General features: G+C 36.3%; 3 protein-coding genes and 1 non-coding gene across 5 annotated transcripts; 1 reads left to right on the top strand and 3 right to left on the bottom strand.

Moving 5' to 3' along the window:
• Positions 1 to 1,765: 1,765 nt before the first annotated feature.
• On the bottom strand, positions 1,766 to 7,846 carry LOC18051759 (tubulin beta chain). Of its 2 annotated transcripts, XM_024191231.1 has the most exons (5): positions 7,243 to 7,846; positions 5,813 to 6,082; positions 5,017 to 5,251; positions 2,430 to 2,539; positions 1,766 to 2,312 (listed from the first exon to the last, which is right to left on the bottom strand). In XM_024191231.1, exons 1-5 carry the CDS (start codon positions 7,634 to 7,636, stop codon positions 1,777 to 1,779), a joined length of 1,545 nt encoding a protein of 514 aa, XP_024046999.1. In that variant the 5' UTR covers positions 7,637 to 7,846; the 3' UTR covers positions 1,766 to 1,776. The 2 variants fall into 2 exon arrangements, with proteins under 2 accessions (XP_024046999.1, XP_006448872.1); XM_006448809.2 differs by lacking the exons at positions 1,766 to 2,312; positions 2,430 to 2,539 and having other exon boundaries at positions 4,388 to 5,251; positions 7,243 to 7,830.
• On the bottom strand, positions 3,538 to 3,640 carry LOC18051760. Its single transcript, XR_002907460.1, has one exon. It is a non-coding gene; the product is annotated as a U6 spliceosomal RNA (small nuclear RNA).
• Positions 7,847 to 10,911: 3,065 nt separating the features above from the next.
• On the top strand, positions 10,912 to 12,756 carry LOC18051758. The gene has a single exon (XM_006448808.2). The coding sequence runs from the start codon at positions 11,213 to 11,215 to the stop codon at positions 12,587 to 12,589; it is 1,377 nt and encodes a 458-aa protein (XP_006448871.1). The 5' UTR covers positions 10,912 to 11,212; the 3' UTR covers positions 12,590 to 12,756.
• Positions 12,757 to 12,835: 79 nt separating this feature from the next.
• LOC18051757 (pentatricopeptide repeat-containing protein At2g22410, mitochondrial) lies at positions 12,836 to 14,869 on the bottom strand. Its single transcript, XM_006448807.2, has one exon. It carries the CDS (start codon positions 14,680 to 14,682, stop codon positions 13,003 to 13,005), a length of 1,680 nt encoding a protein of 559 aa, XP_006448870.2. The 5' UTR covers positions 14,683 to 14,869; the 3' UTR covers positions 12,836 to 13,002.
• Between the last annotated feature and the right edge of the window lie 42 nt (positions 14,870 to 14,911).

The raw sequence follows: 14,911 nt of genomic DNA, 5'->3' as shown, positions 1-14,911 counted from the left end.
AGCTGACAGAGTGCCTGCATTATTTTATGAGTAATCATAAATATTTTAATTTTTTCATCTTAAATTTTATAGTAAATAATATGTCATTAATTGAGTAATTAATAATTTTTTTTATAAAATCTGAATAAATAATTAATTATATTATCTCACTGATCAACTCAGAGGCGGATGCAGCACATGACCAGTGGGGGCTTGAGCCCCCACTGGCCAAAACAAAATTTAAAAAATAAAAGAAAATATATTTTAATTTTCTAATTAGCCCCATTAAATTTATTAAAATAGTCACTATAAAATATAAATCCCATAAAATTTAAACTTTGACTTTTAAGAAATATAAAAACATATATTTTAATTAAAAATAATGATAGTCCACTACTCAAAATATTTTCTATTCTAAAAAATATAGTTAATTCTTCCAGTTTATCTAATAATAGTAGAACGAACATTTTCAGTAATAAAACCCATGAAGAATTATCTTTAGAATCGAATGGGATAAGTGATAGTTTGGTTGTTTATATAGGAAACAATAAATTTAATAATATTGATAATGAGTCTATTGCATAACATTTTTAAAATATAAAAATGCGTAGAGACTAATTATAAATATTTTATATATTCAAAATTTTAATTTTTTATATTTTACTATTATCTAATTTAGCTCCCGGTAAATTATTTTTTTAGATCCGCCACTGAATCAACTTAATAATTTTTTGGGATTGTTTTACCAATACAGCATGCAAGTCGCCTGACAAACCAAGTCCAGTCAGTAAGTTGTTGTCCGCCGCGTTTCGTCCAAATTTACTTAATTGGTAAGAAATGGTCATGATAATGCCTCTATATTGTGAAGGCTCACATGCGTACATGAAATGGTTTTCTTTTTTATCTTCTTTCATCATCCATCATTGGATAAAGATTTAGATATAAATTAATATTCATAATTAAGGTTGGGATGTGACATCTAAAGTGTCATTTATCCGTATGTAATGTTGTAATTTTAATTCATTATGATAAAAAAAAAATACAAAACTATCGCATTAATTATCTCTCAATATCCCAAGCTATTACTTTCTCATGATAATTTTAGAGCCTAAACTTAAGTCACAAGCCTATCATCTAGTGCGATAATATAATACAACTCGGGATTACCTATTTGTGTCGTAATCCAATCTTTAATTCAAGAATAAATCACATTGATTTTGCTCAACAATTTGTTCAAAATTAGAAACACAGAAGGTTACTATGAGCATCTTATGTTCCTATCACTCGATTAAGTCTTTGGAGATTATTTTCTATTATAATAGTTACAACTGATAAGAAATACATGACTTTACAATCTGTGTAATTATAAATCGAATGCCTCATAATTCAAATAACCTTATTTCCATTTTTTGTCTAGTTACTGTTTTCACAAATAGAACTCAGATGATTATACGTGAAAAGCCCCATTTGCATTAGTGAAGAGTGATAAACGACCCGCCTTCACAATGCAAAGTTTGAGCAAAAACATTCAAATTTTTTTGTTCCTTACTGTTTGATTCATTAGTTAATTATAATGTTATATTAATAACTCTTGAAAAAGAAATTCAGATGAGGCTGAGATTAAAAATTAAAATGAAAAATGAAACGTTCATTTGAGAACCAATTCCCAATAACAAATTAGAACAGCTAGCTAGCAGATATTTTACATCACATGAAGATCTGAATAAAGCTAGCTAGCTAAGGGGGACTAAAAATTATCAGCTGAAAGAAAAGGCTCTTGTCTGGCAATATAAGCGCTTAGAAATTTTTCTGAATTTGTTGGATACGAAACTGATCGACTTGGAAAGCCTTGGCGAGAATATCAGTTGAGATTCTTGGATGGGAACCAAACACAGTATTGGGAACTGTAACAACTCCAGGATTTTGGCTACCAAGCGAAGCAAGGGCAACAGCTTTTCCACGTCCAATATTCTTCTGAAAGTGAATCATGCCTTTTGGGGCGACAAAGAGATCACCGGGTCGAAGCACTTTTGTGAAAAGTCGATTTTCAGGATTGGAAGTCACAAATCCTGCTTCCAGGGTTCCTTTCAGGACAGTTAAAATCTCTGTGGCTCTCGGGTGAAAATGGGGTGGATTCACGCCTCCTGGAGCAAAATCTGCTCTTGCTATTGAGATTCCAAGCGTGTTAAACCCTGGAACCTGAGTTACAGTGATACGAGTTGCGATTGAACCGAAAGGATTTGACGTGTTTCCTTCCCGGTTAAGCCCACTGAAGTAGAAATCCTCAGCTTTCACCAGCTTCGGATCCTTGCATGCGTACCCATTTACAAGCACTGACAAGAAAATTTCAATTTTGTGAGTGATCATCTTTCGTCTATAGTTAGTTGCAAGTGCAATGATTCAGGATACAATGATTAATTTTATCAATCAAAATTAATAAGAATACCCACCTGGTTTTTGCAGGTCCGCCACGCAAAAATCTTGAAGAGGGCTGGGATCAAATGCAAATGCAATATCGGAACAAGTTATGGAAATCACGAGTGCTGCTAAAAGGAGAATTCTGGCTGCCATTTTGAAGTCTCCCAATGCGAAATCGTTGTTATGTTTTTGTGCAAATTGGTTCGGTTTTGATATGTGTAATGTGTTAATGCACATGTGTGCATGCCACGGTTTCCTTATATAGAGAGGGAGCGAGCAAGATGAGATAGATAATCAAGCTGAGCTGCCGGCGCCCGTATGCGTAAATGTTGAAATTATAAATCGTCATTGTTGATCTGGTCCGGACGCATACAAAATAATATGCCAATTGGTTTTTTTTTTTTTCAATAATTTTGTACAATAGTGTAGGTAATTTTCTTTTGAAGCAGTGACTTGGTCTTTTTCTATATTAGCCACTTTGTGCCAATATCATTAGCACCAGAAACTTGAGCATAATTCATTACAACTAAAACTAAAAAAAGGGGTTAATTAATTTCAAGCACATTACGGCATCTTTTACGAACTTTGCTTTCATCTTTTACACTGTTAATTTTGAAGATTTGATTTCTTCGAGTTTGCTATTGGTCGACAAGCAATGCCATGCAAAACAAGAAAATGTTTTATGCATTTTGAGGTGATTGTAATTGCAGTGATCATCAATTTCACTTTTTACTGTCCAAAATAAAAAACAATAAGCCATCAAAACTAATTCTGACAGTTATTCACGCCTCGCCCCATCTGTCCATTTATTATTCAAAGTGATGGAATTAATGAGTATAATGGACCTTGCTTTCGACCATGCAGTTAAGCTCAAGTGTCATTAAAAAGGATACAATCACTTTAAGCAAATCATACTTGACACTACGTACCAAAGCAGAACAGAAACCTTTTAACCCATTCAGTTGGAAAGCAGCATGCAATTTGTTATATAACACCGTTAATAAAATTGCATCAATTAAATATCAGTAACGAGTGAAAAGATAAAAAAAAAATAAATTCATATGGTTAACGATGGAATCAAACTGCAGAAGCTAACATCGTCAAACTGCCGACTGATTAAACAAGCCGAATGGGTAAGAAAAAAATTTGGACCATTTCTCGATTTGTGCGTGTCATCCTTGCGCAGGGGCCATGCTAATCTTCTCTGTATCGTTCCAATTTTATCGGATGTCTCCGAAGAGACGCCAGTTCGTCCCCTCGTCCTATATATAAACAACGGCTCTACAATTTATATTTTCGATGTGGGACTGTGAGTAAAGATTCTTTAAATACAATGGGCTCATGGGCCGCACCTATATTGGCCCATCCTTTAGCAGTACCTATAGAGTAGCATTCCTTATCTACAACATACTGTCAATTACAGAAAAAAATTAATTATAAATTACAAACATATTATTACATATTTCTTGTGATAGAGAGAGGTAGCCAACGCCGTCATTGAAATTTCAGACCGCGCAAACCTTACCTGCATCCTCATATTTTATGTGCATGCCTGCCATGACCGACTCCATTAAAATTCGATTATCAGTGAACAATAACCGAAAATAAAATTAAATACTAAATGCCTGTAACGGTAAATAAATAATTTGTATCCCTTATTGCATTCATCGGCACCTCTTTCTGGTGAATTTTTTTTTTTTTTAAATTCTCCTCAAATAAATGTGACCCCTCTGGGAGTTTTATTATCATAATTTTTTTTTGGTTGGGTTTTATGTTTGGATTTCTTTATTTCTTGGTAGCTTATATATCCAGTTATACTTTATAATATTTAACCCAAAAAAAAAATTATGAACTTCTTAAGAAATAAAATATTTTTACTGTGAAAACCACCAAAGGCTAACCCGTTCAATCCACGCGCGCTAGGAAACCAAAAAAGCGAAAATAAATGTTTGCTACACAGAATTAGCTTCAAGTGATACCTTTTAACTACTTAATACAAACATACATCATTTATATTGAAACACATCATACCCATCCCCCAATACAATGAGACAAGTTACATACCAATAAACATCACATTCTAATGATCCCTCAACAACAGAAACAATAATCACAAACTGAAAGAGCGCCAACAAGAAATAAATTTCAGACAAACTGGCCCTGGAACATTAGAAAAAGACACCTCAAGCTGCAACTTCCTCTTCTTCTTCCTCGTACTCCTCGTCGTCGGCAGTTGCATCCTGATACTGCTGGTACTCTGCCACCAAGTCATTCATGTTACTCTCAGCCTCGGTGAACTCCATCTCGTCCATTCCCTCACCGGTGTACCAGTGTAAGAAAGCTTTCCTCCGAAACATAGCCGTAAATTGCTCGCTGACTCGCCTAAACATCTCCTGAATTGACGTTGAATTTCCAATGAAAGTGGATGCCATTTTCAGACCCTTAGGCGGGATGTCACACACGCTCGACTTGACATTATTTGGTATCCACTCGACAAAGTATGAAGAGTTCTTGTTTTGGACATTGATCATTTGTTCATCAACCTCTTTAGTACTCATCTTACCACGGAACATGGCCGAAGCAGTTAGGTAACGACCGTGGCGTGGGTCAGCAGCACACATCATGTTCTTAGCATCCCACATCTGCTGGGTTAGTTCTGGCACAGTAAGGGCACGATACTGCTGTGATCCTCGTGATGTCAAGGGTGCAAACCCAACCATGAAGAAATGGAGACGCGGGAAAGGGATAAGGTTAACAGCAAGCTTCCTGAGGTCAGAGTTCAGCTGTCCGGGGAATCGAAGACAGCATGTGACGCCACTCATGGTAGCAGAGATAAGATGGTTAAGATCACCAACTGGGATAAGGTACAACAAACAAAATACAGCATGATGGTTAGCTCATATGTTTTTTCTGAGAATTATAAGAAAAAAAAATTGAGTCATTAATTACTCGAACAACATAATAACGCACAAGATGTGATATTTTTATCGGAGTTCTAGAAAACCAAAAAAGAGAAAAAAAAAATTCATATAGACAGCATAAAGTATAATAATATGTCGTTATCTTCTTTATTTATTAAGGCAAAAAGGAAATGGTAGGTGAGTGGGTGCAAGCGAAAATATACTATGACAAAGACTTCAGACCAAACCAACCATGTGAGTAAACCACCCAATGACAAAAGACACATAGGCAACAAGTTCTCTACTTACAAGAACGACCATTAAGCTACTAATATGAAAACGACAATTCATCAGTGAATAAAAAACTAAATCCCTTCTTGTACATCAAATCCCACGTAGCAGGATAAACTAAATTAAAAAAGTTATCACCAACTTCACTCTACCGGTTCTTCAAACAAGAACACATATCTTTATGTTAACTATACATAAAAGATAATTTAAATATCAGGACTTACAAGTAGGGGTGGCGAGCTTGAGAGTTCTGAAGCAAATATCATATAGAGCTTCATTATCTAGCACCATACATTCATCGGCATTCTCAACAAGCTGATGTACTGAGAGGGTAGCATTGTAAGGCTCAACAACCGTGTCAGATACCTTAGGAGACGGGAAGACGGAAAATGTCAACATCATGCGATCTGGATACTCCTCCCTGATCTTGGAAATAAGAAGGGTTCCCATACCAGAACCAGTACCTCCTCCCAAAGAATGACATACTTGAAATCCTATAAAAAAATTTATCGAGTAAGGTAGCGGTTGTTTATTAATCTAAAATCTAAATGGGTCTAAATGTTACTGAATGGGTCTAAATGCATATTTCTTATAGTTATATTTAATCTTTGTTTCTTAGCAAAAAAAAATGCATATGTCAGAATAATGTGTTTGTTTTTTATATCTTATCGTCTTAGTGTAAAGGATAAGTTGTTTGTTTTTATAAACTCAAAACATCTTGAATCTAATAATTGTACACTTATGACCTTGAAAGTGTTATACATACTTGAAGTTAATATGTATATATTTAAGATGTTATATGGTACAATAGTTTTTATTTATTATAAATATTTATAAGGTAAACATTTGATATATAATTTCCAAAAATAATTTTGATAACATTATATTTTACAGTTTACCATAATATTTATATATAAAAGAATTGTTATCTAATAATAAAAGAATTTGCTTAAAATTCAAATTGAATGTATGTTAAGTAGTTAATACCGAGTAAAATTTGAGATCAAGAGAAATTCTAATATAACATTTAATAGTTGTGCAGGAAACAAATACATTTAGTGAGGGTATTTGTGAGAAAAAAAAATTTCTATTCAGATAAAAAGTCAGGAAATTGAACTTTTTCCATTCAAATAAAATTGCAATAAGCTTTCAGATACACAAACAAAAGTTAAAATATCTAAAGAACTTAAATTAAGCCAAATTAAGACTTCAGACATAAAAACAAACAACCTCTAAAGTCGCGAAACAGGCAAAAAGAAAGAATGTGGACGATTGTGATTTCATTGTTTATACAAAGCCAGAAAAATAAATAATCAAGATTTAAGAAACTGATTCTGTGAACATAAGACTTATAAAGTATAAACCATCTCAGGCTAGCCTTTGCCCATCGACCAAAACATTTGACAAACAATTTCCAGTCCAGCCTAAACATACATACATAGCTTCAAAATGGCGACTTGTGGAAAGTCAAATGCAAGAACAGTAAATATATCAAATGAAAGAACGGTAAATAATATAACAAATTAGAATTTAAAGCTATAATCGAAGAACAAAAATAACCTAAAACGAAAAATCAACTCCAAATCAAATCAATCAATCAAAACCATAAGCAAAAATAAAAATCAAAAGCGGAGGTATGTTTCGTTTAATTTACCCTGCAAGCAATCACAATTCTCAGCTTCCTTTCTAACAACATCCAGAACAGAGTCGATCAACTCAGCGCCTTCGGTGTAATGACCCTTGGCCCAGTTATTGCCAGCGCCAGACTGGCCGAACACGAAGTTGTCGGGCCGAAATATCTGCCCGAACGGACCGGATCTAACAGAGTCCATGGTCCCAGGCTCCAGATCCATCAACACGGCGCGTGGAACGTACCTTCCGCCGCTGGCCTCGTTGTAATAAACATTGATGCGTTCGAGTTGGAGATCGGAGTCTCCGCTGTACTTCCCCGTGTGGTCAATTCCGTGCTCGTCGCAGATCACCTCCCAGAACTTGGCTCCGATCTGGTTGCCGCATTGCCCACCCTGGATGTGCAAGATTTCTCTCATTTTTTGTTCTGTTTGTTTCGCGGGAAAGGGAGAGAAAATTTTGCGAGAAAGTTTGGGAAGACGTAGAGGTTGGCGAGTCGCGAGTGAGAATAGGAAAATAGCGGGATATATATATTATATATATATATATATACTACTATAATGGCGGGGAATTTGTGATATTTCTTTATTATGTTTTTTTTCTTTTTTTTTATTCGTTTATTTTTAGTATTTTTCTTATCTGCTCATCCGAGTTGTATAAGAGACTTCTAGAAAGTGTGGGAAGTGGAAACTAATATGTGCAAAATAATTAGTGGTTCTATCATTATTAATAAAATAAAAATTATTCGTAACTTGTTGTTCTTGATTCAAATGGTAATTAGAGAAACAAGGATTTTAACAAATAAAATAATTTATTAATTCTGTAGCCCGATGCTTAAATAGAAACAATGAGTTAGTACAAGATAAAACATGATGATACAAGGAACTCCTTGTAATTTTAATAATCATTGGATAATTAATAATCAACTATAGTGGCCAGATATTTATGCTTTGTTTGAAAAAAAAAATATAAATTAATTTTTTATTTGAAATGAAATTGCAATGTCTGGGAGAAGATAAGGCGGGGCCGGCGTTGGCCCAGTGAGTTCGAAGATCAGAGCTGTGCAGGTGACCGCGACATAAAGTGGCTGAAGACAAAAGCGACCCCAGAAACAGCAGTCAACATCATTGCTTATTGCTTAACCAGACCTGGGTCATCTGAAGTGTTCTCTATCCATTTCAGTTTCCCCAATTTAGTTTCATCTTATTTTTTCCAAACTCTTCAACCGAACTCGACTTCGATTTTGATCAAGAGTTAAAAAGAGCTATTTGACCCCATTTTTATTCTGATAAATCCCTAAACTTTTTATCTAATATGTGTTGCTTCAAATGTAGGCAAACGTAACGGTGCATCGTGCATGTGATGGATATAGATGCCTTCTCAACATGTATCCTTTTGGACCTTAGCCCTGAGGAGGCAGAACGAATGTGTCACGATTGTAGATTGGCCTTTCTTTTTGTCCTCGTTTGTAATTTTCGTATTGGATAAAGTCGTAAATTAAATGATTGGGTGTGGGGCTCAAAAGATAAGATAACAGGTGGGGTGGGGGTCAACTAGTGCAAGTATTTCAGGGAAAAAAAATGAATGGGCCAATCCTTGGGTTAAACAAAGAATCTGTCGGTTGCTATTCCAGTTTTTAAATACACCCGCTCTGCGATTGCACTTGCACCGTTTCTGACAACAGGGTATGATAAAAAAACTTCTGATGGGTTGTTATTCCCATAGTTACTCTCCTTTAGCCGTGGATCCAGCACTATAGTGGCCCAATATACTAAGTTTAATATTGATGGTGTTAGGCTCGTTGGATCAGGAGGTTTCAGTAACACTAGAATCAAACTCCTCCCCCGCCGAGACCCACAACTCCATAATCCGAGGGGATGATGGAAGTACACTCTATCACCAAAGCCTACAATATCTTAATCCATGGGGAAGGAATTTGATCCCTAAAAAACTCCCAAGGATGCCAACAGTTAGAAACTTTTGGAAAAACTTTATCCCTCTCATTCTGTAGGTGATCTCGGAGTATCTAATTTTCAGATTAATTTTTTTTTATATCCTCACCTATATCTATCATTCCTTATCTTATATCTATTTCTTCTTCTTATTTTGAGGGAGAATTTCTTCTTCTATTTTTTTTGTTTTTATTGATTCTTTTATATAAACAATTATACACTTTGTTATTCCACGAAATTACATAATACTGACTTAAGAGTCGAATGGTTAAAATTAAAAATTTAGGACCGGAAAGACTTTTTGTGCCTTGACCTTTTTTTCTAGTTGCAAGTGCTCACCAGAGTCGAATCGTGCTTGCCAATTTTTGCTTGGACTTTTTTGTGGAGGTAAAAATCGTTTCTCCACATAAACAAATTTAAATGCTGACGTTATCTAGTAAGTAATCCACACGTTAACATGACTAGATTTTAGCATCAATATAAAAAAAAATTATAATTTAAAAATTTATTGAACCTTTAAGTACAAATATTTTGCATGACAATCTAAAAAATTAAATAAATATGAACTCAAAAATCTATTCCTAAAGATATTATGAGAGATATTTACTCTTAGACAAAGAAAACGAACCCCCTTGTGAGACTCGAATTCGTTTCCAGTTGTGGGCATGAGTTGGCTTCGAGCCCAGTGAGGCAAGTTTAGTCAAGTCTTATTTGAGATTTGACTACAGCGAAAAGAAAGTCATGGCATCCGAGAAATTTACTCCGAAAAGGAATTTCATCGCATTATTACTGTCGCTGTCAAAATAGACACGCCTGGTATAATTGTTAGCTGTTTGTTATTTTTGTTTTTGACTGTGCGAGGAACAGCTGTACCCAAAAGCGAGCGAAGAGATCAAGAATGCGGTCAAATTCAAAACACCATCACAACACCACGTGCTTCTCGCTTTGACGTTCCTTTTACTTCCGATTTACGCTCCCCCTCTTTTTGAGTCTTTCCAATTTGTTTTTGGTTTTAATACTTGTGAAGGGCCCACGAAAAGTGACTGACAGTGGGGCCCCCTCTACGCACTCTCACACAGTGAATCATCAATCATGCTCTCCGGATGGTAGGGCCCCATCAGATGTACACAAGGCAGTTTTTCAGCTGCTTCATCCGTTATTTATTATTTATTTAATCACACCATTAGGGAATGTAATTTTCACTCAACAATTTAAACGTGACCTTCAGCAATAAGCACCAACAATTATTTATTTAGTTATTTATTTTGGAGTTTACCAATAATTTTTCTAAAGTATATGTGAACTGACCCAGTTGGTTCCAAAATTTAAATAAATAAATAAAGCACCAATTAGATTTTACCAACTTATTGAAATCGATTAGTACATTGCTTTGGCGGGTTACCATCAATCAAGATGTAGATAATATTAAACGCGGATGATGAAGTCAAATCATTCATCTTACTCACAACTTAAAATTTTTCTTTAAAAAAGTAACTCGGATAAAATAAAACTTTTCAGAAAAAAAAGAACCATTAAATTGACTTTACATAAAGAGAAACAAAGCATTTTACCCAAGAGTTAAAAAAAAAAAAAAAAAACCTTGAAGTCGATAATAATTACAGCATGATCCTTACAAATAAACCCACCTGTAGACACAGTTAAAATTAGTAAACAAAAACTCAGCTAAAGATTATATATGTATGTATACATACACATGCATACATATTTCCCCTTCCCTCCAAATGAAAACTCTCAAGTCTCAACACACAAAACAGAAAAAACCGCAGAAACAAAATTTCTTATAAGGCTTCTCCGCACGCGTTATTTTACATCCTCAACAATAATTATTTCCCACTCTCTCTCTCCATCTGTTTTCTCTTTCTCTCTCTAAACTGTTAGGGTTCTATAATAAACAAACGACGCAGAACAAACATGTGATCAAATCCTTTGCTAAAAAATCTTTGTAGCCCAATTTGCCTTTCTTTAACAAAACCCAGTTGGTGAAACAAAGAAAGGAGGAATTTTTATATTTTTTAAAAAAACATGCCTTTGCCATGGAAAAAGACAAAGGTTTCGAGGATATCGCGTTTGGTGGCGGATTTTCAGTCGCCGCCGAAACGCGGGGGATCGCTTGTTGTGCAGACAGGGTTCCCAACTTCTCTCGTCGATCTATTTGTGAAGAATCGAGATCGGTTGAAGAAACATTCGAAGAAGAAATCGCAGTCGGAGCCCCCGATGGAAATTTCCAGGCCCATGAATGTAACGCCGCCGCCGCCGTGTTACACTAACATGAAGGTGAATTCATCATCTGGGGGCCTAGAAAATGTGCGAACGAATAAGATCAAGAGAACCCCGGTTGAGGAATTGGCGGTTGTTGAACAATGTGTCGGTGATGATCGTGATTTTGGTGTTGGCGGCGCTGACGCCGATGGATCAAAGAAGGGGCGTGTTGTAATGGCGGTTCTGAGGGTGTTTTTGGTTGTAGTAATAGCTTTGAGTTCGAAAAGGCTGGCGGTTGGTATCACAAAGTCGGCGTTTTTGCTTCTCTTTCTCGAGTTTGTTGGGACTCGTGTATTGGTTCACTTGAGACCGTGTTCTAAGGCAAGGACTGTGTTTGATTGTTTTGTCGAGAGAGTTAAGTTGTGGTGTTTTTGTAAGGGTAGGAAGGATGCAGATGTTTCATCTTTGGAAGAGATTAAGAGATTTGAAAAAGATTCAACGAGAGGATCTGGTGACGGTGGTGCGTGTGATTCTTCGATTGAAGAAATTGAGGTTGTTGATCCGAAATGTGTTGTTTTCACGCCGGTTGAAGAGATTGGAAGTGAGAGAAAGAATTTGGAAGTTGAAAGTGGTGATAGGAGAGTGAAAATATTGGAGGAATTGGAGAAAAAGGAGAGGATTGTGGACGAAAATGAGAATAAGAATGAGGATAAAGTAGATGTTTCTTTATGCAACAAGGAGCAAAGCCGAAGAGCGAAACTGAGAGCGAACTTAAAAAAATTTGTTCCCAAGAAGTTGTGTAAAAAGAAGGACAAAAAGTGTAAGGAGAAGGAGATGGATTGGAGCAGAGGAGGTTGTTCTTCTGCGGTAGAGGATAAAGTACCTGAGCAAAGAAATTGTGATAAACTAGAACAAGATGTTGAAGAGGATTCTTCTCAGTCTCTATCGGTGAAAGAAGAAGAAAGTTGCCAAGGAGAAGAGTTTTTTGATGAATCCCAAGCGGAGGCAAAAATGATTGTAGATGAGGAGTCTGTGGAAACAAAGAGAAAGGGGAATTCAGCGTATCTAATTCTCTGCTTAATTGTTCTTGCTGGACTTGTTGGAGGCCGGGTTCTAGCACTTGTCCTTACAGTTTCTTGGTGTTTTGCGTTAAAATTGGTTGCAAAGCTGAGGCCTGCAACAATCTCTTGCCAAAAATGATGATTTAGTTTTGGCTTTTGTTCTATAGAACTCCAAACTGTAAAACTGAAGGTTCAGTCATGAGTGTGATAGAAAGTCCAACCTTTTCGTTGGCAGATCCAACTTGCGGTGTTGTATTCTGAACTGTAAATTTATACATACAAATCACATCGTGTTATACCTGGTTACCTGATTTTGTAATTTAAGTGCTTTAATGCAGTTTCCATGATTGAATTTCATTGAAGCAGTTCAAAGTCTACAATTTCATATGTACTATATGCTCACTGAATGCTCATTCTGTATGTACGACTCTGTGACTTGAGAGAATGGAGATAATTTCCTAAGCTGCAATGTCTGAAGGGAAAATTTGGGGTGCAAAAGATTGCAGGTAATAAATGTGGAACAATTTGATTGTTCTCACATTGCATTTCTTGCTAATAATGTTTGAGGTCTATAATACTGTTGCCAGGCTTCTTTCTTGTTTGAAGCTCTTTCATGTTTCTTCTTGCCTCTGCTACTTCAGTCCAATGACCCTCGAGAGCATAGAAGTTGGATAAAAGGACATAAGCTTCATGGCTCTGGTTACCTAACTTCATCATATTATTAGCAACTTTCTTGCCAAGATCAAATTCTGAATATGTGATGCAAGCACTTAATAGAGCTTTATAAGATATGAATTTGTCCTCAGCTGGCATGATTTTGATAAACTCCTCAGCCTGATACAACAGCCCTGCTCTGCTTAACAGATCAACTAGACAAACAAAGTGCTCAATTGTTGGTTGAACTCTGTACACTCCTCCCATTCTCCTGAACAATTGGCAGCCCTCAGTGATCAACCCAGAATGTCTGCATGCAGCTAACACAGAAACAAACGTGGCTTCATTTGGCTTGATCCCTTTTCTTTCCATCTGAAAAAAAACGTGCAAAGCTTCATTCCCAAGACCATAATTTGCTAGCCCCTCAATCATTGTTGTCCAAGTGACGACATCTTTGCAATCTGTTTTGTAAAATGTAACCAGAGCTTCCTCTAGACTCCCGCACTTGGAATACATGTCGATAAGAGCTGTCTTCACAAAAGCATCTTGGGTTATGTTGTTTTGCAAGATGAAACGATGAACTAGCCTACCATATTGTAGGTTTGACAATCTGGAACAGGCTGAAAGCACGCTGACCATTACTTCTTCGTCTGGTGTCACCCCCTCATCAATCATTTTCTTGAAAAGTTCTAAAGCCTCCTCCGGCTGTTTAGCCTTAACACACCCATGCATCATCGAACGCCATAAAACAATGTCCTTATCAACAATCTCATCAAATACTTGTCGAGCCAAATCTACTAGCTCCATGTCAATATATCCATTGATCAAAATGTTAAGCGACACTATATTTCTCCTAGAACCCATTTCATCAAACAGTCGTAATGCTTCATCCATTTCTTTACACTTCGCATACATTAACAACAACGCATTCTCCATATTCAACATGTATTCGAGACCAACTTTTGTTGCATAGCAATGTACGGTTTTACCATAATGAAGCTTCTCTAACCGTGCACAAGCTGAGAAGAGAATCACCAAAGTGATCTTATCCGCCACAATTCCTTCAAACATCAATTGTTTGAACAAAATTAAAACTTCCCCAGAATCAGAAAAGTCATTATAAATACTCATAAGCGTATTCCAGCTCCCTACATCTCTAAAAGGCATTTTATCGAACAGGACACGCGCATCCGTAAAAAGAGCCATGCGTCCATAAAAATGAATAAGAGAATTTCCCACATAAATATCACTATCTAGGGCGGTTTTAGTGACATGGGCATGTAATCCTTTTCCCATTGGTAGTAGTGACAATGAACAAGAACAGGCTTTGAATAGAACTGGGTAGGTGTAGTTATCGGGAACGTTGGAGCTTTTCTTAATGAAGAAGTGGTTGAAAATGAGAATGGCTTTGATGGGTGTGGGGCTGTTCGAGTAGGCTCTGAGAATGCAGTTCCATGTGGGCGTGGCATGGCTGAGGCCGTTGGTGATGGCTTGAGTGAGGACTTGATCCACAAGTCTAGCACTATGAGCTGGATTGTTTACGGACACGAGAATTCTGTGCAAGTGTTTGCTACACATTTGGTCCTAATAATGTTCTTTGATTGATATTGCGGATTTTAATGCTGATGCACCACTACACATTTGGTTCTAATGATGTTCTTGGTTGTTGTTGTTGGTGTTGCAGATTTTACTGCTGATGCACAAAATCATGCGTTCTCACATCTGTCAGTTTTCTTTCAGACATTTCATAGTGGATTTGTTGTTGGGCTTGCATATTGTGATTTGTGCAAGTTTGATTAGAAAGCAG

The sequence above is a fragment of the Citrus clementina genome, unplaced genomic scaffold (assembly GCF_000493195.1).
Source record: "Citrus clementina cultivar Clemenules unplaced genomic scaffold, Citrus_clementina_v1.0 scaffold_2, whole genome shotgun sequence".
Lineage (NCBI taxonomy): Eukaryota > Viridiplantae > Streptophyta > Magnoliopsida > Sapindales > Rutaceae > Citrus > Citrus x clementina.
This window is presented reverse-complemented; position numbering and strand designations above follow the sequence as displayed.